The 22,961-nt window shown below is 41.6% G+C and overlaps 2 protein-coding genes across 2 annotated transcripts in view; one reads left to right on the top strand and one right to left on the bottom strand.

The window, feature by feature from the left end:
• The window catches only part of fhip1b (FHF complex subunit HOOK interacting protein 1B), a 29,037-nt gene extending 15,827 nt beyond the window's left edge, over positions 1 to 13,210 (bottom strand). Inside the window, exons 1-7 of the mRNA XM_079277025.1 lie at positions 12,925 to 13,210; positions 9,720 to 10,211; positions 7,071 to 7,475; positions 6,345 to 6,575; positions 2,614 to 2,859; positions 2,183 to 2,350; positions 1,712 to 1,791 (exon numbers count right to left, since the gene is read on the bottom strand). Coding sequence (XP_079133151.1) covers positions 1,712 to 1,791; positions 2,183 to 2,350; positions 2,614 to 2,859; positions 6,345 to 6,575; positions 7,071 to 7,475; positions 9,720 to 9,848 — 1,259 coding nt within the window. The 5' untranslated portion in view covers positions 9,849 to 10,211; positions 12,925 to 13,210. The remainder of the gene's footprint in view (positions 1 to 1,711; positions 1,792 to 2,182; positions 2,351 to 2,613; positions 2,860 to 6,344; positions 6,576 to 7,070; positions 7,476 to 9,719; positions 10,212 to 12,924) is intronic.
• A 4,428-nt stretch (positions 13,211 to 17,638) lies between these two features.
• The window catches only part of cnga4 (cyclic nucleotide gated channel subunit alpha 4), a gene marked incomplete at both ends in the record, with an annotated part of 15,214 nt that continues 9,891 nt past the window's right edge, over positions 17,639 to 22,961 (top strand). The window contains 3 exons of the mRNA XM_079276591.1: positions 17,639 to 17,790; positions 20,400 to 20,501; positions 20,606 to 20,712. Of these exons, the coding sequence (XP_079132717.1) occupies positions 17,639 to 17,790; positions 20,400 to 20,501; positions 20,606 to 20,712 (361 nt within the window). The remainder of the gene's footprint in view (positions 17,791 to 20,399; positions 20,502 to 20,605; positions 20,713 to 22,961) is intronic.

Raw genomic sequence — 22,961 nt, 5'->3', positions numbered from 1 at the left:
CGCATTCGACTCTTCTTTGCGTTAGCGAGGCAAGCGTAGGGTGAAACGGAATGAACAGGAATACTTGAAATGATATCTGTATGCATGAATTGTTTACCTCTGTTTAGATAGATAGGGAGCCTCTCCCTGGATTGAGTAGGGGGGAGGTCTCCAGGGACATTTGAATAACTAACTACATTTGAGTAGCTAACTCACAGTGAACTGTGAGTTAGGGGGGAATTGTAAGAAATTTGAGCAAAAAACTGTAGTTAGTAGATATAAAAAGTGTTTAATAATTCATAATTAATAATTCATAATTAGTCATAATCATAAGGGTTTTGGGAATGCATAAATAAGATAAACATAAAGTGATGTAGGAATAGTAGCTAAAAGACATGAAGCTCCTGCTAAATTGCAGAAGGTTAACTTTCACACTGAAGGATTATTATAGACGGGATTAAACAATAACTGACAATCATTGAATGTGTTAGAAACTCAGGGCAAGAGAGTCATGGAGACAGGCGTTGCAGTGCGTAGAGAAGTTAGCCAATAGCAATTGAGATAGACGGAAGGGGAGGAGTCGCGAACGAATGTGTGAGAGGTTTGAATTAAAGTCTTTTTCTCTCTCCCGTGAATGCTCGCAGAGGACAGACGTGTTTTATACCTGAGGAGCTGAGTAGAGTTTTTTGCAAATGGGGTTTTATTGTTTTAATATTTCATATAAATTCCTTATAATTGTAAACCAGTTTTGGTAGCGTTATTATTGCAGCGTGTGGCGACTGCACAAAGCAGCCGGACACGTGTGCTCCAGCCTTCTCTCTGTGGGGGTTGAGATTCAGCCTCGACACTTGACAATCCTATTTTGCTGCAATAAAAATGATTGAAGTGAGATGAACAGACTGAAAACTTTATCTTATTAGATAAAACATGTTGACACAGTTTTCCTTTGGGGACATAATTTGAAGTTGAAAAAAGTAATAAATTGCAAAATATGTTTTCGCAATACTCAGAATATTGCAGTATCGTGACCTAAGTATCATGACAATATCGTATCGCGGGACCTTTGCTGATTCCCACCCCTAATTTCCATACCACGTTCTCTCTTCGGCCACGTCGGCTGTTCTATCTTGCTGCTGACAGCTGACTGGGTACAGACTTTCGCTAACATGTTAACCACGATTCTTAATTGTCCTGGTGAGAAAATACCAAGAGTAATAAGTCACAGGCAGCCGGATTTGCTGTTTTAGTCCTGGAGACAAAAAATAGGCAAAACTGGCCTTGGAAGTTCACAAAGGGCTGGTAAAAAATATGTGGAAACAGCACATTCACTATCTAATAATAATACATTTTATTTGTATAGCGCTTTAAAAAGGTACTCAAAGACACTTTACATGGTAAAAACAGAAACAGATGAGCTGTGACTGTTTGGGGACAGAGGAAAACTAAACTACCTCCATGTTTCATTTTTCAACATTGTGCAAGGTAGGATACAAAGTGTGTCTCTTTGCCGTGTAAATGTTTTTCACATAAAATATAATGGCTCATTGAAAGGACTAGGTGGTACTTTAACAAACAGATGATAGAGCTATGTGCTGTGGTAACAGAGTGACACAAATATTATCCTTGAGTATGGAGAAAAATATTCACGACTAGATCCATGTTTTTGCATGTCAAATGAGCAAATTAAAAAAACCTAACGCTTGGGAAGACGTACCGAGATGTGCAGACGTACCTGAGAACGAGCTGCAGCATGACGTCTTCACAGTTCAGGGACAACAGCGTCCTGAAGAGGCTCAGCGACACCATGCAGAGCTGCAACACACAGACGAGGAAAGCAGTGGGATATGATGTTTTTTAATGAGCTGGGTTTTTCCCCCCACAAAATCGTAAATGTGTGACACGTTTCACTTTTCCAGGTGTGTTCCAGTCATAAAAACGGTACTGCAGTGTCAAAATTATTTCATGTGAGTGACGGACAAATCGTTTTGTGCGCATCGTTTTACCGACTGCAAACAATGTGCGATGTGAGCGCCGCCGGATGAAGCAGACTCGATGACATTTACTCTCCGCGATTGTTCTGGAAAACTAGATACTTCTGCATTCTGCCGGAGACGCTTTCAATCAATGTTTGAGAGAGAGAGAGAGAGAGCGAGAGAGCGAGATATAGATATAGATATAGATATATATATAGATATATATATACCCGTGAATTGCTGCTGATGCGTGTGAGCAGCGTGTCCAGGATGGTGTCGTTGTCGTGGCGATGCAGCAGGATGAAGCGCAGGAAGGTTTTGAGGAGGGACGTCTCCGACACGCTGCGCAGGAACAGGTCCAGGTAGGCGGTGCTGGCGATCATCTCGTCCACCAACGACTACAAAACACACGCAGAAATGTTGCATCAGAACCGCAAAAGAGATCAGCGAGATTATGAATAAGATGAAGGCGGCAAATGACTTTCGACTCCCACTCTTGACTCATCTGTTGAGGAAAGTCCAGCAACCAAACAAGGTCCTACAATGGTGCTCCTGCTAATTCACGATAATGTAACAATAATAATAATAATAATAATAATAATAATAATAATGTCTTCCAGTAACTGATCCTCCTTCTGCCTCCCGTCCCCCTTTTCCCCACCTTATGCAGCGCGGGGCCCATGACGGGTACGAGGAAGCCGTTGTGGAGGTAGTCCAGGAGCTGGGAGCGGACCAGTGGGTGAGCAACCTGCACCACGGCGTTACAGAACTCCAGCGAGTTCATGAACAGCACGAGCGACGACACGCCCATCCAGTCCTCCCGCCGTAGAGCGTGCCAGTCGTCCCCGTGGACCTCAATCTTCCTCGGCAGGGAGGAGTAGAGAGCGCTGAGACCCGTCGCCAACACCTGAGAGGAGACAAGAGCCGGGCTTCAGACACGGGACGGGACGGGGGTCGTCTGCTGGTCTGACAATTCTCTGACATTTTCGAGACTAATTGATTAATCAAAAGAAAATAATCAGCAGATTAAGATTATTATAGGTTTTAGTCCCAGAGATGGCATGTTTATGTCGGTTACACAATACTTGGCAGTATTCTCTTGTATCTTGGCTGAAACAAATTGTGTTTTCATTACACCGCTAATGACCCAACGGATATGCACAACAGCTCGCTAACCTACTGCAGCCTCAGTATGTAAAGACACGATAGAGGAAAAAAAAAAAAAAAAGCCCTCATGCAACTTAAGTGTTTTGACAACAGCTGATGACTTTCATGTAACTGTGGTTTTTGCCTACTGCGCCAGTGGAAACACACCATGCAGAAATGTGGAGCCGTTAAGATTCGGAGAGGAGCGTTTGGGTCCTTGATGCCACCTCCGCTGGTCCTTGCTGCCTGTAAGTAGGTCAGACTGAAGCTGTTGGAAGGAGCGCAGTGCAGAAAATAGCTGAGCCAGCTCTTTAATGCCAGAGTGAACAGGCAGAGGAGCATGATAACAGCACCGACCGCAGCTTTTGTACGGTGTGCAGACACACTCGACACGCGACGCTGTCCGCTCTGGTTGCTGTAATTTGTGACCAGAGATGTAAAACGACGGGCGTGATATTCTAATGTGTGCACACATGAGTCGCTATCACACTCCAGCAGGTTGATTTAGGTCCACAGCCTGATTTAGTAGAAATACATTGTTAAAGTGCAATGACCAAAACAGGGCTCTTTAGTAGCACCTAGTGGCGGCTTGTAGAAACTACAACACCACAAGTGGACAGCTCCCAATCTTCTTTGTTTTTGATCATTCACAGACTGCAAAATATGTCAAAACACACACTGAATGGTTTTTCAATTTCATCTAAAAGTAAAAGTTAATTCATCAAAGTGATCACAAATGAATTAAAGACCATTTTAGTTTTTATCTGCATCATTTCTTTAAGGTAAGCTGCTACATGAACTGCCGTGTTCCATCACGCGGCTACGTTTCAGTTGAATCCTTCGATGAGCTGTTCTGGTAGTTTATAGACTGTTGATTTGTGTAAAGCAGCAGCTGTGTTAAGCAGTCTAAGGTAGTTAGTTTGTAAGCGCTCTGCAGGAAGCCTTCTAAGTTGAGGCAGAGCTGATAAGATGTAGATAAGGATTAACGGCCCGTCAGAGTGCAAAGTCACGTCCTTCCCCTTCCATTATCACACACCATCACTGATGCATCAGAATTACATCGAGCGCACAAACACATGCACACAAACGCACCCTCTCTTTTAGGGCTGGGCGATATGGCCTAAAAAAAAAATCTCCGATTTTTTTACAAAAAATCCGATTCACGATTTAAATCGATTTTTTCCCCCACAAATTTTTGCAGATGACAGAAGCTGTTGAAAACATTTTTTTATTTTATTTTGTGATGATTTTCCCTCGTAGGTTGATAAAAATAAAGTGCAAACAAAACCTGAACATTGTAGAAAGGTGCCTGTAGTATACAAAAAGTATTTGGTCACTCTTTTGTTTCCCTGAATCATTTAAATATAAAATTAAATTAAACATAACATTAAATGGCATTAAATAGTAGCCTTCCATTGTAAACAACTGTGCAAATGTAACTTTTTACACTAAGCTTTTCTAACTGAATACACTGATACAAACACAGCATGAAATAAAATGTATGTGACCCTTTAACATTCACATTTTCAAAAGTGCAACATCTGATCTAACATCAACATAACATATTTTGCACAGTAAATAAGTGCATGTAAACAAAATCAAGTGCATTCACAACATAACCAACAGTATTAAACAGTAGTGCATGTTTTTTCTAAATATTTTTTGCCAGGAAGACGGCATCGCTTGTGCTCCCGCGGTCCTGCTCCCTGCTCAGGGCGCAACGCTTCTCCCACTCGGCGGCATGCCTCTGTTTGAGGTGCTGCATTAAATTTGTTGTGCTGCTTGATTTTGTAGCAATAGCTTTTAGACAGACCTTACATCGTGGTGCTGTTTGTTCGGTGTCAGATGACATGAACCCGAACCATTTCCAGACCACCGAAGACACATTCTTCCCTCTCTTAAGAACGAGAGCTTCACTGCTGGCCGCCATTGTTTTCGTTTGTAAACAATGCGCGCGCACTCAACTACGGGAACCCAACGGGGGGGAGGAGTGGGGGCGATTTTCTCGATTTTCAATAAAACACATCGCCTTAAAGCACACATTCGAATTAATCGATTAAATCGATTTATCGCCCAGCCCTACTCTCTTTCTTAAAAGCAGTATCGAAAGTAAGCCTGGATCTCACATTATGGGCAGTCCTCAACCAGCACATCATTGAAGAGCAGCTCACACTCATGTGTACGTAATACGGATGGGTCTATTCTGTAAATAACAGAGCCGAGTATGATATTACGCATAGAGATGTGGACTACTGTTCAGTCAGCTGAGGTAAAAAGGGAATAAAACATTTCTTTGACCGTGGAACAGAGAGTGAAAGACGAGGTTGCACATTTTCAAATGTGTCTCTTTTTGAAAGAAGCTCATAGAGCTCTGCATGGTGGGTGGAAACTGAAAACGAAACTGAAGAATATCGAGGATGTTAATAAACCGTCAATCCCAAATGATCGGATCTCTGCCCTACTTTGTGAGTTTTTAACAGCTGAAAAAGAGAATTAATGCTTGAATAGGAGTCATGACAATATATTTTACTGGCTTTCCAAAGGGTTTTGTATAAAGATTCATTTTGGCCCTATTCAGAGATCAAAAAAATGCCAAAATACCAAAACCAGGTTGGGAATAAGGTGGGCAACAACTCAAACCTCATTGTTATTTTCTGTGGTTGCGTGCCTCCGCCAACCAGTCATGTAGCGGTTTACATCCACGTCTGTCCAAAATGTCATCACAGCATCATTTTATTCTATCATACATTTGGGTGAAATTGTTGATTGTTGAGTTATGGCCAAAAAAAAAAAAAAAAAAAAAGATTTCAAAAGATTTTCCTTACAGTGTTGTTTTTTTTCCAGTGATGATCGAGCTAGTGTGACAGACAGAACATGTTCCTCTGAGGGGAAGTCTGACTTAAAAGACGCGCAGTATATGATCATAACCTCTCTCTGGAATAATCTCTTACATTAGAAATTATGAAAAGTTGATGCAAAGTTAGAGTCAACATTGCTCGGATTATTAACTTAATTCATTTATTGTTAAGCCCAATATCACACACACAATATGTCAATGGTCAGACCCACACCAGTTTCTAGCTCAAGAGGACAAGCGGCAAAACTCACCCCAAAACCTCAGAGGGGAAGTAAACCTGCATTGCTGTATGAGCGAACGCAACAGACGCACAGACACGGGTCCAAATTCAGCACCCTCCGTAGCCACATCCTCGTCAGTTAATAGTTCTCATGGGCGCAACGACTCACCGGGCAGAAGTAGGAGTTCTCGGCGATGTACCGCGCCACAGACTCGTTGCTGGCCGAGGCCGCCATGACCAGCAGCAGCGCGTCGCGGGCTTGCTGTCCGATGGCTCCGTCCCGGTGGATGAACGGCACGAGGAGGGAGAAGATGAGCAGGTTGGTGGAGCCCTGCTGGGCCGGTGCCGCCCGGAACAACATCTCCAGAACCACCGGCTGCCGCGCCATGGACACGCAGATCTGGTGGGGGTTTACACAGTCACAATTCTTAACAGTAATATGGTCTCCTGATTTCAGCGAAGCGCCCTAGTTTCAAAGTTCTGGGGAAATGGCGTGCTGATGAGAATGATTCTATAATTCAGTCCATGAGGTTATAGTGCAGAGCTCATATGAAATTCACAATTTCATCGAAATTTAACGTTCTTTCCTTTTGCCTTTTGCATGCATATTGCAGCAGAATTAGGATGGTAAACTTCCTGTGGAGCAAACTTCCATCTAAAGTAGTCTACTAGAATTTCTGGAGTTGCCTAGCAACACGACTCTAGTCAACTTGTGCTCGTTTCCAACAAAAAACATCTCCGAGATGTTGACCATATGTGGGGTATCTCGTCTTAATCTAAAAAGCCTGTTCTCTTCAGATTACATTTTGCTTATTGAGCCAGAACAACAAACACCTCCTGATGTGGGTTGAAGGTATCTATAGGCACGTTAGAGACGTGCGTAGACTGAATGTACCTGGTTGAGCAGCAACACCAGGCTGTTTTCCAGGGCCGGAGGGCAACCGAGATCTGGGTCGGCGCACGCTCCCAGCAGCCTCAGCAGCGGGTGGAGGACGGCCGTGTGCTGCAGCAGCGACTGCTGCGACTGGCCGATGAGCATCTCGAACAGCTTGAGCAGCGCACCCTGGCTGTCGGGGTCCAGGCCGCGGCGGAGGTGCCACTGGACCAGGCGCTCCAGGATGTTCTCGGTGACCACCAGCTCCAGTATGGGGCCCATGGGCGCAACGCCGGCAGCGCCCTCGGGGCTCTCGGCAGGCCGCTCCTCCGCCAGCAGACACAGCATCTGGTCGGTGTGATTCCTCACCGCCGTCAGGTCGTCGCTGGAGGACGAGGGCTCCTGCTGCTCCAACACCCACGAGACCTGAGCGTAGGAGCATTTTGACGTGTCAAAGCAAGAAACGCACAGGTGTAATTAATGACATTAGGAATGGCTGGATTCCATTTAGCTGCTTCGGTTTCTCTGTATCGTTTTATTGTGACAGCAGCTGTATCCAAAACCTCTATATTTACTGTCTGCCATTGAACTCAAGTGTTTCTGCTAATATTCCCATCATGCAATGGAGCATAATTTTAAAAACAGGACTTGAACCGAAGTGTTTTCCGGCTCAGGCAGATTTAGCCGCCTCTATATGGGTTTACACAAGTCAAAGGCTTCAACGGTGCATAAAAGGCAATAAAACATAATTTAATACGATAAAAGAAAAGTAAAAAAATCTTTTCTTGATGATGATCGATGTGATGCACGGTCAAATCTGAAAGCCTTCTTCCCGCTGTGTATTTTCTACCTTTAAAGATATGTTCAAAAATACATATTCAATTAATGCAAAATCATTCTACGTAATATACTGAAATCTAAAATGCGTTGACAGATATTACAAACGCAATAAAGAGTAATTTGCAACACAGTTTTATGTCTTTAGGATGAAATGTACAAAAATGACATTTGTGGTGTTAAAACAATAAACATTTGTCAACAGGTCTAGCGGTCGGCATGTCTGCAGCACCGGTGACGTTGCAGATCTGAGAGCAGCTCGTGCAGAAGCAGTGTGGTCAATGTTGCACAACACACGTTTGTGAGTTTTTTTTGTGTTATTATCTCACATCCACGTTCATGTAACTGGAGTATGAGATGTACGCCTCTATCCCGACCCTCCACTTACAAACTATGACAACATGGAGGATTGATAATTCAATACAAAGGACAGGGCGCGCCAGTTTCCCCCAAACCAGTGCATGTTGGGTGCAGTACTCTGAGTCATGTGGAGACATGTAAGAGTGCTTTAACACCGTGTGGATATGTGGCAATTCAGCTGCAGCTTATCCACCTATTGAGACTGCTGTCTGCTTCTTGTGACATGGCTTTCTGCATGAACTAATTAATAAGGCGGAACGCAAAGAGTCTGGTCTGGAAAGAGTACATCTGCAAAGTTTAGGCAACACTCACGCCCCCCCATAATAAACCAATAGGTACCACTCAGAAGTCTGATACTGCCTCTGAGGAAAGTCTCTGGTCGGGCAGTGGCCCGGCTCTGTAACCCATAAAACATCCAGCCAGTGATTGGACACGAGCCAGTCATCATGTTGAAGTAGCCCAGCCCCTCTCGTCAGCGCTGGCAGCAGCCAGCTGAAGGTGTGAACATCAGGACGGACAATCATTCACTCAAACAAAGGAAAATAAATTCTCGCTATCATTTACTTTTTATCTGCTTAACAAAAAAACAACATGCAAATATTTCTCAACCACTGTGAATGAATAAATGACTGTGCGGGGGGGTGTAACACATTTTGTGCTGAAATGAGTAATCTTTATTTTTTTCAACAGAAAATTAAGTCAAGCAACAGGTTAACGTGTTCTCAGATTTAAGGATGTTCTGCGTTTTTTCCATTTTATTATTTATTTTATCTTTAGACTCTTGGTTGTAAAAAAAACCAACCAGTTCAACGAAGAAACAACCCTTGAGTTTTGGGGAATTGGGATTATCACCTTTTACACTGTTTTGACATTAAATAGAATAAAGTGTTATACAAAGAAATTAAATCTAAGTTGGGCCACAATCCCCTGAAACAAAATAATCTTTAAAGTTTGCAGAACTAGCTTTTACTAGTTCCTGCTGACAATGCACCCGTGCATGTACAGACAATAATCACTGGATCATTTTGATACCGAAGAAAATGTGAAAAAAAAAAAGTTTGGAGTCTTGGAGTGACTTTTTTTTAATTCTACGATTATTAAGTGGATTCGTGGATGTTTCTTTGCCATAACATCAGATACGATGATGTCTTCCCAAAGTGGAAGTCACGCTGAATCTAAAGTGTGTGTCTGTGTGTTCAGATATGACTCAGAAAAAAGGAGTGAGAAGTGAGCAACACACCCAGGGTAGGTACGCCTCACAGTTTCAAAACCTCCGGGTTAGATGGACACTTCTTAGAACACGAGTCTTCATTTTGGTCATCATTTGAAAATACTTTCATATTTTCAAATAAGTGGTGAATAATATTGTAAGTGGACACCGGCCTGTGTGGCTGCTCTGTACACTTCACGGTGAATGACTGAGACCAGAATGATACAGAAATCCCACAAACTATGTGATTGTATGTGTCTCACCTGTCTCCAGTGGTTCTCAAACACCATGAGGCAGGTCTCCGGGTCGGCAGTGCAGGGGCCGGAGGGGGCGGAGCTCCGGCCGGTCCGACTCCCGTGACCCCGCGGGTTCAACCTGCTCAGCCAGCTCATGCCGGCGCCCGGCGAGAGGGGCGGAGTCAGACACCACGAGAGACTCGGCGATGAGAGGAGCTCGGAAGCGAAGAAAAAGAAAATCAAGAGGGGGAAGAAAAAAAGGAAAAGATGTGGGGGAGGAGGTGGAGAGGGAGAAGGGAGGGAAAGTATATCCACACAGAGAGGAGGTAGAAGGGGGAGGAGGTCTGCTGCAAAACACACTGTCACTGCCAGTCAGAGTACATCCAGGAAGAGCCCGCTGCTGCTGCTGCTGCTGCTGCTGCTGCTTCAGGTTCTGTGTGACCCCGTCCGCCCTGTAGACCCTGTCATCCAGTCTGGAGCCAACACCCCCCCATAGCCAGTCAGGACGGCCCCTCTGCGCTGTAAACAATCACAAGACACATCAGCATGTTGAACTGCAGCTTCGCAATCTATCTTTGAAAGCTCCAAAAATTATAAATTCTGTTTGTTTGTTTTCAAGTGTATATTACCTGAATATCTGTCTGTATTTACATTAGTTTGGCTCTCAAAATGTCCTGTTTTAGCCTTTATACATGTCAAATACTGTACGTATACATTGTAGAAACATACCAGGGAACTTTTCTATAGACAGAAATAATAATAATAATAATAATAATAATAAATACCCAGATGGGAATGTCTGTTTTGGCTAATTCCAGTGAGTTTAATGTCAATGATATACGTCTGCATTCAGTCAGACATCCATCATCTGTGCCGATGAGCGTCTGTATTGTTTCTGTGTTTTCCTAAAACAAATGCATAAGTGAGCCTTTACCAGTCGTTACCAGGGAAACCCATTCGGTCCATCTGTGGAAAGGCTACATCCCCCTTCATGCTCAACACGGGAGGAACGGTATGTGCTCCAACTTGAGAATATGAGAGTTGTGTGCAAAGTACCGGTATGTTCGCCGTTGATAAAACATCTGGCTGATCAGTTTTGCATGTTATCGCAAAGAAATGGCGAAACACAAGAGGAAGCGGCCGCAGTGCACAGGTGAGCAGTTTACAGTCACGTTGGGGAGATGGAAACACCTGCGAGGATCGAACCAATGCCGGTTTGTTTCTGAGCTAAGGGATTATGGGAAATAATGCTAGTCGAAAATCTCTTCCGAGTATCAAATACTCTCAACCTGGATGACAAACACTGTAGTTTTTCCCATAATGTCATAAAGCACCAGATCCCATGACTCCCCTAAATCAATACAGGGCCATGTTTTTCCTTATGGGGTTTATTACACAGCAGCTGTATGAGCGTACGCAGGTAAAATGTAACGTCCTCTCTTCTTCTAATGATTCACCAGCCTCTCGGCAGGCGAGTCAAAGTTAATGATAGTCAGAGAAAATACAGTTTTTCGTTAAATCTGCCAAATGAATTCAGACCCAGACATGACAGGGGAATGCTATTTCATCAACAGCAATTTTACAGACTTTATGACAAAACTATCAAAATATGTGTTTTATTTTCATGTCACACACAGCACCATAAAAGACACCCATAAAATGAGCTCAAAGTTCAGCTAAAGTTAAGACAAGGGAGTTTGTCAAAGGTTAGCCACGACACAGCTCCACTTAACTGTTGTAGTCTCACACCACAATGTCTAAAAGCAAACATAAACTCTCTCAGACAGACTGAAAATGGTTTGCTTCCAAAATTTCTTGGTTTTTTTTTACTGTTATTTTAATGGTTCACTTCTGTGTTTTGCAGTGGGTAGAGGCAGCGAGTTGTCGGAGCAGCAGCTGCGACAGATGTGCGCAGACTCTCCGTTCACCTTACTCATATCTTTTTTTAAGTCGGTGGCAAAGCGGATTCGAAACAGACACACAAAGCGTTGCTACATATGTGCTACCTGCAACGCATATCATTCATTTCCTGTCTCCTGTTTACTGATCTCTTGTGCAAACAAATATTTCCTCTCTGTAAACCACCTGTGACAACCAGCTTCACAAGACGTCTCCGTAAAAAATAAATATTTTTACCGATATGGCACACAAATCACAACCTTATTCCGAGAGTCTAAAGTTAAATGATCAGGCACGACACAAGACATGAATACAAGATAGTAGGTGAGTCTCTTCCAAATACTTTAACCAAGTGAAACTGAACAGAGCTCAAATGCAGCAGTTTGCCAATGTTTCAGAATACAAAGGAGATTGCTGAAATGTGCCAAAAATAAATTTTAAAAAATCCAGCAAATATTCACATTGGTGGAACTGTAATCAGTTAAGCTTTGGCATTGTTGCTCAAATTTTAAAAAATAAATACAAAATTTCCTGTCGATTGACTTATTTTTTCAGCTCTAATGCATTCTAATATTAGCTAAATTATTCATAACTCTTAACCATGCTTATAAACGACTTGAGATGCATTTTAAAGATCTGAAGAAGAATAAAAAGTCAGTAAGCGTTCAGGAGTCTGATCAAGCATTTGTTAAAAGTTTAAGAAAAATGTATTGGTATTCAATACCCCAAAACCCTGTACTTAAGGAAATGCATATCATAATAAAATATGTTAAAAGTACTGTACAATTAATCAGAGTGTAACCTTTGATCAAAGTATCTGATGAGCGATTACTGAAGGATTGCGTGTTTTTGCCTCGGCTGACAGGATTAGTACCACTGCATCTCCGTGACTGAGTTTCAGGGAGAACATCCTCCAACGTCCACACACGGACCCCATCATCCAGAGTCAGCCATCAATCACTGCAGTGTGTTGGGGGTCATGTGTCTGACAGACTATGGACGTTGGCGCACCTCACCAGCACTTAACCATCAAATACGACGACCTTGCCTTAAACCGATTGGTTAATTAACCGTTATCTTAACGGTATTTTTGGCTTTACACCTGATCTTGTAGTCATCATCCTGCGCCACATCTCATGTTAGCCAAACCGAGCGGCTTTAGGCTGGGAAAACAACAATCAGAGATGATGTAGCAAGCTAACGTTAGTTGGTGACGTTTCTGCAAAAAGATAATTAGCTAGCTTCGAAATGTCAACCATGTAACTATGTGCTTAGTTTGCCAAGTTTGACATGTCGGTGCGCTTTAATAGAAGGTAATTAAATAGTGACCCACCTTTGATATTTGTTAGAGTCTCAACAGTTGTTGCGAGGTCCCTATTTCCACGGATACCTGCTAATTTAGCCGGTGTGCTAGCGCCGCTGGGTTGCTAACGACTAGCCGCTAATGAATTCCACAATGTCAGAGCAGTGAACGGGTGAGCAGCGCGCAAGTAACCTGGAGACAACTGGCGAGCTAGACCGCATTGAGCGGGGGCAGCTAACACATTGACCACTCCTTCAGTCGGGCTGCCGTGCATCCTGTTAGAGACAGATAAACATCCCATCTGATGATTTCTCAAACACTCGTCCCTTCCCCGCAGCCATCTTACTTTGACTCCTCCCACACGACTTGTGACTCACACCCACAGCGACGCTGCTGCTTTTCTGTGTCACCCTGTTCGTGCGTGTGTGTGGAGGGGCTTCAAGTGTCACAATTAAAGGTTGATATCTGTGACCCAGTTCCACGCTCACGCTAAATTGTGCATTGTGTACTTACGGCTATATTGTGGCCGTCAATAGGCAATACGAGACGCTGATAAAAAAAAAGATGGGAAATCACATCTGAAACCACGAGGACCGAGCATCATCCGAGAAAAATACTCAAGAGTCTGCTTATTAGCTCACGTGGTGCTTTCAACCATATCGCACTTCATCATTTTGCTCAGCTGTCATGGATCCATATGCTTATAATGTGTTGACTTCTAATTGTTGGAATGCTGTTCAGCATTCCAACTATTGTTCTTCGAATCTTTATTCAACCTTTCTTCCGTCGCACCGCTTCTCCTCCATTTTTTAAGCTACGGAAACCGGTCAACTATTAAAATGTTCAGCTCTTTCACCAGAGGTCTGCTATGACTTTTTATAATTCTAACCTTTAAACTTTTTGAATTATTAAGCTTTTAGCAACTTTATTTTTGAATGGGATCTCTATGGAGAATATTTACTAATCCTCTTAAACTTCTTCAACTTTCAAATCCTTCAACTTCCTCATACTTTCAGCTACAGACACCATTTCAACTTTCAAATGTTGAGAAAACCCTCAACTATTGCCAACATGATTCAGCTTTTTGATATCTTTTAAACTTTTTGAACTGCAGCAATTTAACTTATTATGATTTTTAAGCCCTTTTCTGACTTTATAATGGGTGTGTATTGCGCAGCTTAGAGTGCGTGATGTCACCGCTAGAGTGAAGAGCAGCTTGAGATTCTTGTGAAAAAAACATTTGTATTTTGCCACTGTCCACAATCTTCACTCTTCATGCATCATTTCTGGATGTAGAAGTAGCTAATATTGTCCTTGTCGTAGAAAAATTACATTTCCACATTTGACACAGAAGCCGTTAATTGAGAGGAAAACCAATTTTCTGCTCCATAGAGACCAATGTTAAATTTAGCTTCAAAAACATCTTCCACAGAACACGGTACCCCATTTCTAGATCGCCAATTAAGCCACAAATTTTTTACACGACAGACACAATTTTTACAGGATCTGTTCTTTAACTCATTCTTCCCCTCAATTATTAATATCGGAGCAATAGGAGCTACGGTTATGGGAGTTTTGACGATTTGTTTGAGAGGTGTTTCCCTGTTTTATCTCCATGAAATGGCTTCAGGCACACAGGTGTTCGCGAATGAGCCAATTAGTGATGTTGATCAACACACAGACTCACAGACACACTCGCACATACACTCCTCTCCCTCTATCTCTCTGTGTCTCTCATACAGTCATTCAGGTCTTAGGGATCTTTAGAGGTCTTTCTCTCTCATTCTTTCTTCTCTCTCTCTCATTCTTTCTACTCTCGCTCTCACTCACTCACTCATTCTTTCTTCTCTCTCTCTCACTCATTCTTTCTTCTCTCTCTCTCATGCATTCTTTCTTCTCTCTCTCTCACTCATTCTTTCTTCTCTCTCTCATTCTTTCTTCTCTCTCTCTCACTCACTCACTCATTCTTTCTTCTCTCTCTCTCACTCATTCTTTCTTCTCTCTCTCTCATGCATTCTTTCTTCTCTCTCTCTCTCACTCATTCTTTCTTCGCTCTCTCATTCTTTCTTCTCTCTCTCTCACTCACTCACTCATTCTTTCTTCTCTCTCTCTCACTCATTCTTTCTTCTCTCTCTCTCACTCATTCTTTCTTCTCTCTCTCTCACTCATTCTATCTTATCTCTCTCACTCATTCTTTCTTCTCTCTCGCTCTCACTCACTCATTCTTTCTTCTCTCTCACTCATTCTTTCTTCTCTCTCTCTCTCTCTCACTCATTCTTTCTTCTCTCTCTCTCACTCACTCACTCATTCTTTCTTCTCTCTCTCTCTCACTCATTCTTTCTTCTCTCTCTCTCACTCACTCACTCACTCATTCTTTCTTCTCTCTCACTCACTCACTCATTCTTTCTTCTCTCTCTCTCTCACTCACTCACTCACTCATTCTTTCTTCTCTCTCTCACTCACTCACTCACTCACTCACTCATTATTTCTTCTCTCTCTCTCACTCACTCACTCATTCTTTCTTCTCTCTCTCTCTCTCACTCATTCTTCTTCTCTCTCTCTCTCATTATTCTTCTCTCTCTCTCTCACTCATTCTTCTTCTCTCTCTCTCACTCATTCTTCCTCTCTCTCTCTCACTCATTCTTCTTCTCTCTCGCTCTCACTCATTCTTTCTTCTCTCTCTCTCTCTCTCTCTCTCTCTCACTCATTCTTTCTTCTCTCTCTCTCTCACTCATTCTTTCTTCTCTCTCTCACTCATTCTTTCTTCTCTCTCTCTCTCACTCATTCTTTCTTCTCTCTCTCTCTCGCTCATTCTTTCTTCTCTCTCTCATTCTTTCTTCTCTCTCTCATTCTTTCTTCTCTCTCTCACTCATTCTTTCTTCTCTCTCTCATTCTTTCTTCTCTCTCTCTCTCTCATTCTTTCTTCTCTCTCTCTCTCTCTCTCTCACTCACTCACTCATTCTTTCTTCTCACTCTCTCTCTTTCTTTCTTCTCTCTCTCTCTCTCTTTCTTTCTTCTTGCTCTCTCTCTCACTCATTCTTTCTTCTCTCGCTGTCTCTCATACAGTCTTTCAGGTCTTAGGGAATTGTTCAAATATCAAAATGTTCAGCTCTTTCAGGAGAGGGGTGCTTTGACTTTTCATATTTGTAATATTTAAACTTTTTGAATTTAGCTTTTTGCAATTTTCTTTTGAATGGGATCTCTATGGAGAAAATCTTCAAATCCTGTTATACTTCAACTTTCAAAGCCTTCTTCTTCCTCATACTTTCAGCTACAGACACCATAGTTAGACATTTCAACGAGAAGGTTTTTCAGCAGTGCAGTTTAAATGCTTTCGGGCTTCAACATTTTTCAGACAGATAGTCTCCCATTTCTTAATTTTCAGCAATTTTTTCACAATTCATTTTAGCTTTCAGCATTCCAACGCATTTTCAGCAGGAAATGCTTTTTCTAGTTAACTGTCATAGCCGACTTTGATAAAGTTAGTGCGACATATAAAAGAAGAGACTTGTCCAAATCAAAGCAGAAGAGGCCGAAATACCCTGACTTTAAGTCACCATGGGTCAAACTCCACAAACACTAGATCCTACATTTCCCCTAATACAACTCAGTAATGTATCTTATCAGACCCCCTGAAGAATACCCTTAACTTGGCCGTTTACGGTAAATAACACACAGAAAACACAGCAATGTGTATGTTTTAACCTCATTTCAGCAATATTTCAGCAGCAGAAGTTTTGGCAATACAAATATAAAAAACAGCAAAAACCAGGCAAATACTGAACCAAACCAGGGATAAAAACACCAAAGAATGTTGGAGTATCAAACCCAAACTGAGATAATCCATCTTGGTTATTTTTCACCTTAAAAAGCTCATCCACAGCCACAGAAGACATCCTTTATTGGGCCTACTCCGTCCTGAAAGTTAAATTTACTTCATGAGTAAAATGGCTGAAGTGATCTTTTAAAAGTTAAACACTAAAGTTTATTCTTGAACTTGAAAATAATACTTGAGTTGACTGAGTTGGGATTATTTTCGTCAAAATGCAGCTAATTTAGCGTTGAGCGAACAATTCATAATAATGAACCATCAACCCAAATGAAAAAATGCTAAAATTAAAACTGGAAGGCCGAAAATGGAATTCCTTTATGTTTTTATTTCATTGAAAGAAAAAAAATGTAATCTGCATATTTTGTATTATTACAATATTATATTATTTTATATTAAATTTCAACATTTTATATTTATTGTAAACATTTAATTTGGGCCAGATTATCCAAAATTAAAAACTAATCCAAAACATATATGAATGAAAAAAATATTGTCTCTTCTAATTTTCAATTTCCTTTTTAATGTGGCATACTATCTGTAGTGCACTCTGTGTTTATTGACAGTGACACCTTCCCTGTAGTTTGAGCTCTACGCTCCCGTTATTGTTTGTTGTCTCTAATAGCCTCTGATGTGCAAAGGAAGACCTCTCTCTTTTCTAGGGGAAGAAAGAATTCCCGGAGGACACATGACATCTGTTGTGGTTTTCTTCCATGGAGACCTGCATCACCAGGCAGTCCTCAGTCCTCAACACCTGGTTTGTTGTCAGGTGAACTATGTCGCACTGCCTGATGCAGGTCAACAAGGTTGTTTCATTTATCGCACGAGAAAGGGCAACGTTCATGCAAGAGGAAACAAAAGCAAAGGTCATGCTCCCTGAATGAAATGTGTTAGTCTGAGGCTACACTTTGGAGAATGGATAAAACAAGCGATGTTAGTATTGGAGGTAACCAATGGCAGAGACTGCTCAGGTGGCAACGGGGGAAGAAAGTGTCCGAGGAAGGAGAGGATGGAGTCAAGGATGAGGAGAAACGCAACACCAATCTGGATCTGAAGTGGGAAGTTAAGTAAGTAATGAATGGATCATAATCATGGACTTATTTGGTAATTACAATTAGTGTGAGGACATTCATTATTAATTTATTCGGACTTCATCACTTCTGAATTGGTGAAGAACAAGCCTTTTGATGAGAAAATGAATGTCCTATAAGTCAGTTAATCTAATAGAAAGTATTTTTATCCACAAGAGCATTTTTCCCAGATGTATATTCTTGGTTTTGAATCTTAATTTGTAGGGTATTTAAAAAATAATCTACCTAATCATGTGTCATACCTCACCAACAAGGCAGTGTGGACAAAATGTAATTCCACAGAATCCTAAAGACGTGTTATGTATGTGAAAGCTTTCAGAATCACTTCATAGAAAATAAAAATGATGCTCATCCCATTCGACAGATGATCAACATGTACTATTATTTTTACAGAACATATACTATGTTTTTGAGTATTTAAGGGAAGACACCCCAGGTGAATAGGGAACCAAAATAATATATATCACAACCCAGGCATTCAAAGATTATCTATTGTATTACATGTTTTCTGAAATATGTGTTTAAATATGCAAATGAGGTATTATCTAATATAAATATATATATGTATATATATATATATATTAGGTATTATCTAATACAGCGGTTCCCAAACTTTTTAGGCCGCGCACCCCCTTCTACATCCCGACCGGGTTCGCGCACCCCCCCCCCCCCCCCCCTTAATAAAAAAAAAAAAAAAAAAAGCAACAGAGCCTTTTAAGCCTTTATAGCCGCATAAGAATCGGACCAATGAGAGAACAGTTTGCTCGCACGTGGCATTTGTTTACAAGATTTAGTCCGCTGTTAAATGTTGCAGTGTGAACACAAACCGAACAAAGGGGCAACTGCAACATTGTATCATATTAATCCCTGAATCGGAACAAAGCAAACGAACTGAAGGTGTGAAAACGCCCTGAAACACTGCAACAAAGTTTCAATAACTTTCAGTTACACAAGGCGTCACTTTTAAAGGGCAATACGGATGCGAGCACACACGCACAGGCTCAGAGGCAGATTATCACATTTAATTTACAATTAATGACCGACTAATGAAGCCAGGATGTCTTCGGACAAAGCATCGATGCGGCGCGACACAGTGTTGTTGGACACCGGGATCATGTCCAACTTTTTTGCTTCTTTCTCCCCAATCATACATTCCACCATCTCTCTGGCAGCTGGCAAGCACACGTCTTCGGCGATTGTGTGCGGTAGCCCCTTTCTCGCTCTTCTGTAACCAGATATGAAGCCCGTAGTGCGTCATTTGTAGTAGACCCAACACATGAATGAGACTGCAGTTGTTTTGGCTGTTTTGTAACTCCTCCAATTTCGATATAAACAATGTAAGGGGCTTTTGACTTGCACTGGCATGCTTGGTGTTCAGGTGGCGACGTAAATAAGAGCTTCAGACAGCTGTTAGCCAGAACCTCACTTCACACCACGCACTGTGGCTTTGGGCAATCTGCGTTGCCAATCCAAGTGAAGCCCAGACACACATACTTTTCATAATTTTCCCTCTTTTTTTTCCCAGTCTGATGCTCACTCTCGTTTCCTCTTTTTTACCTTGACTCCGCGATGGGCCGATGTGCTCCCGATTTGTCTGTGCTATCCCTTCCTCCTTTTCGGTCTCCTCCGTCTCATCTTCCTCTGACTCTGGCTCGATTTCTTCTCCCGGTCTCTCCCCAACGCACCTCTCCGTTCCCCTCGCCTCCGATTCCTCTCTCTCTCTCTGTCCCTCTCCTCTTTTACGACTGATAGCTTCAGATGGCCCACTTGACAGTTTCCCCGATTTCAGCCAGTTTAGCATATTTGCATGAATGTTGCTGAATGAATGAAGTTCGCTGTTAGCTGACGTTAGCTGCACAAGCTAGGCTGGCTAGTGTGTACGACTGGCGGCAGGTGGCAAGTCTGCCGGAAGGAGCTCAAGTGCATTTATTAAATTGTACGTTTTTTATTTAAAATCTTACAGAGGGAAATTTTATAATTCATGTTTTTATTTTGTGAAAAATCCCACTTTTTAAATTAAAATTACATTTTATTTTTATATTTAATATTATTACACCATCAGACCGCCATTACACTTTTCCTCTCGCGCACCCCCTAGAGGCAGCTCGCGCACCCCCAGGGGTGCGCGCACCACACTTTGGGAATCCCTGATCTAATATAATATATATATGTATATATATATATATACATATATATATTATAATAATACAAATTCCTGTTTCATCCGTAAATAATGCAAAATTAATCAAACAGCCATACAAATAACAAAATATATTTTTTTAAAGCAAAAGACCTAAATGTGTATTTTGAATGTTTTCTTTCCGCTAGTCTGTCATGGAAGCAAAATCACCCAAAATCTCAAAATTGATCAGTGCATGAAAAAGTATGTTCATGCCCGTTGCGCCTCACTTTTAGAAGTCATGCTGTGACAGATGGAAAAATTCAGCTTATTGTTCATGTAGATATGAGAACCACACAAAAACACAATCTCTATGTGACAATTCTCCTCATGTCACACCAACATCATCATGACTGACAATCCTCATTTGCCTCTCCTTTTCTCTTCATCATCATTTCCCCATCAGCTGGAAAGAGTGGGTGGTTGATCCGGCAGAACACTTTTATTATGTTTGGCTACAGGTCATGATCTTTCCCGTCGTCTACAACTGGGTGATCATCATTCTGAGGTAGAAACATGGAACATGGAGGATATCAAATATTAATCACAAATTGAAGCATATTACATGTCATCAGTATGACATCCGTCGTCTTATTGGTTATGTTTTCTCAGGACATGCTTCACTACAATTGCATTGAGCTACCTGCCTGTTTGGCTCACACTGGACTATCTGGCAGACCTCATGTATTTGGTTGACATGATCATCACTGTCCACACAGGTAAATGTTATTTTATTATTATTTTTGTTGGTTTTGATTGAGAATTTAAAATAGAATACAACTCTTCAAATCCTGCTTTTTTTTGTCACATGTGAAGTCATGCAAAACGTGAACCATGAAAGGAACACCAAGTTTCAGCCGAGTTGTAATGAACTGAAATAGCATTTTTAATTTATCAGTCATAGCATTAATGGGTTAATGGCAGTGGTGTATAAAGTACTCAAAAGCCATACTTGAGTAAAAGTAAAGATACCTTACTGGAAAACTACTCCAGTAAAAGTAAAAAGTCACCTATTAGAATACTACTTGAGTAAAAGTCTTAAAGTATCTGATATTTGTTGTACTTAAGTACAAAAGTACTTCAGTATCAAAAGTAATTTTCTGATATTAAATGTACATCATAACCTGAACATTAAATGAACATCATAACCTGTTCATTGAGAGTAAAAGTACAAGTAAATGCTGTTAATAAAAAAGCAAAGGGTCAGAATTTTGAGAATTATGAAGTTTATTCTTTTCAGTGCTGTGACCACCATGACCAAGGACATGGAGCTGTGTTGAACATAATTGGGTTGGCTGTGATCCATTCAGGAGCAACAATGTTCAACATAACATATTGTACATAAGTATAATTTTGCATATATGAACTTATCATCATAATTCTCCGAAAAGCAATATGACACTATGAAGGAGTTGCGTTTATAAGTATGCTCATTCCGACTAGAGGATGTAGAGGGCCAATGCATAATATTGTGTTCAGCAAAAAATATCCACTTGATGCATCAGGTCAGTGTTTTGAGAAAGGACACCTGCCTTGTAAACTCCTATGGGCCTGATTTGAACACAATAGGCAAAGGTTTTTGCTCAAGCTGAATCTGCAATTGGGCGACTGCTACCATCATAACTCCATCTGATCATCCACAACATGACTCAAATATCAAAACATGATCAATACTAAAGCAGCAACACAGTCATTACTTGAAACTGAAACATGTCCTGTTCATCTTCAAAAGAAGTTGGTTTTCAAAATTGCGAGAATTCAGTCTCGCTCTTCTTGGGCTGAAGACTAGTCCTGCGATGCTAAATAGTCTTTCACAGGCCGCTGAGGCAGGTAGAGGTGTGTTCAGCGTCACAGACAGCTTGCGCACTGCTGCGAAGGATTTCCCTAATGCTAACGCTTATGCTAACGCTGCGCTCTCTCGGCTCCCATCAATCCTATGGTGTCGTGGCTAGCTATAGCTAACGTTAGCCAACTAGTGCTGCACAACTGTCAACACTTCCTCAGCTCACTAACTCGCTAGCAATCCACGGGTGTTGGTCTTCGTCACCACCGTCGTTTGTTGCGGGAGTAGCAGGTGCTTCCATTTCTGCTTCCATCATTGTAGAGTGGAATTCTACTCATGTAGTCGCCCGCTAGCTTATAGCATGTAGCATCCTGGGCATCACTGGGAATCAAAACACCGCGGCTTTGAGAGCACTTGTTTGCAATTGTGCATTGACGTGATTGACCAATGATTTAACTCGCAAGCTCGGACCACTGATTCACCAAACCTGCTTGCTTGCAGTCTGTGTTCCACCACAGTCCCCGACGCTGGTCTCATGATTCATTTTTTTCTCAAGATAGATTTGATTTTGTAGCGAGTAACGAAGGTTTCAGGGGAAATGTATCGGAGTAAAAGTATCAGTTTACTTTGCAAAATGTAGTGAAGTAAAAGTAAAAGTAAACAGAAATATAAGTAGTAAAGTAAAGTACAGATACCCAAAAAAACTACTTAAGTACAGTAACGAAGTATTTCTTCTTCGTTACTATACACCACTGGTTAATGGTGTATTTGTATTACATGGGAGTTAAAACAGACACTGTGAAACTCAGATTTTTCTAGATCCTTACATGTATGGCCCGCATGAGAGAAGGGAGACACGGGATTAATAGAACCAAGACTGAGAGGGACAGACTGTCAGACCCGGCTTTTATGAAGGCAAATCACTGTCAAAATCGCGCATATTTTACTTTAACGAGCGCTTTTACGTCACTCCACGAGCAAAATTCACTCTCGCGCGAGCAAAAGTCGCTCCCGAAGCTTTAACCCGCTCGCTCGCGAGTCTTTTTCCTGCTCGCTTGCGAGCAGTTTTTCTTTTTGACAGTAAGTGGGCGGACCCAGTCGCCATTGTATCTCTACATCTAATTGTTGTTATCCTGTTTCTTTATTGTTGGAATGCTGTTAAGCATTCCAACTATTGTTATCCTG

Source organism: Melanostigma gelatinosum, assembly GCF_949748355.1.
Source record: "Melanostigma gelatinosum genome assembly, chromosome: 10".
Classification (NCBI taxonomy): domain Eukaryota; kingdom Metazoa; phylum Chordata; class Actinopteri; order Perciformes; family Zoarcidae; genus Melanostigma; species Melanostigma gelatinosum.
Note: the sequence above shows the minus strand (reverse complement) of the source record. Positions and strands in the feature narration are given on the sequence as shown.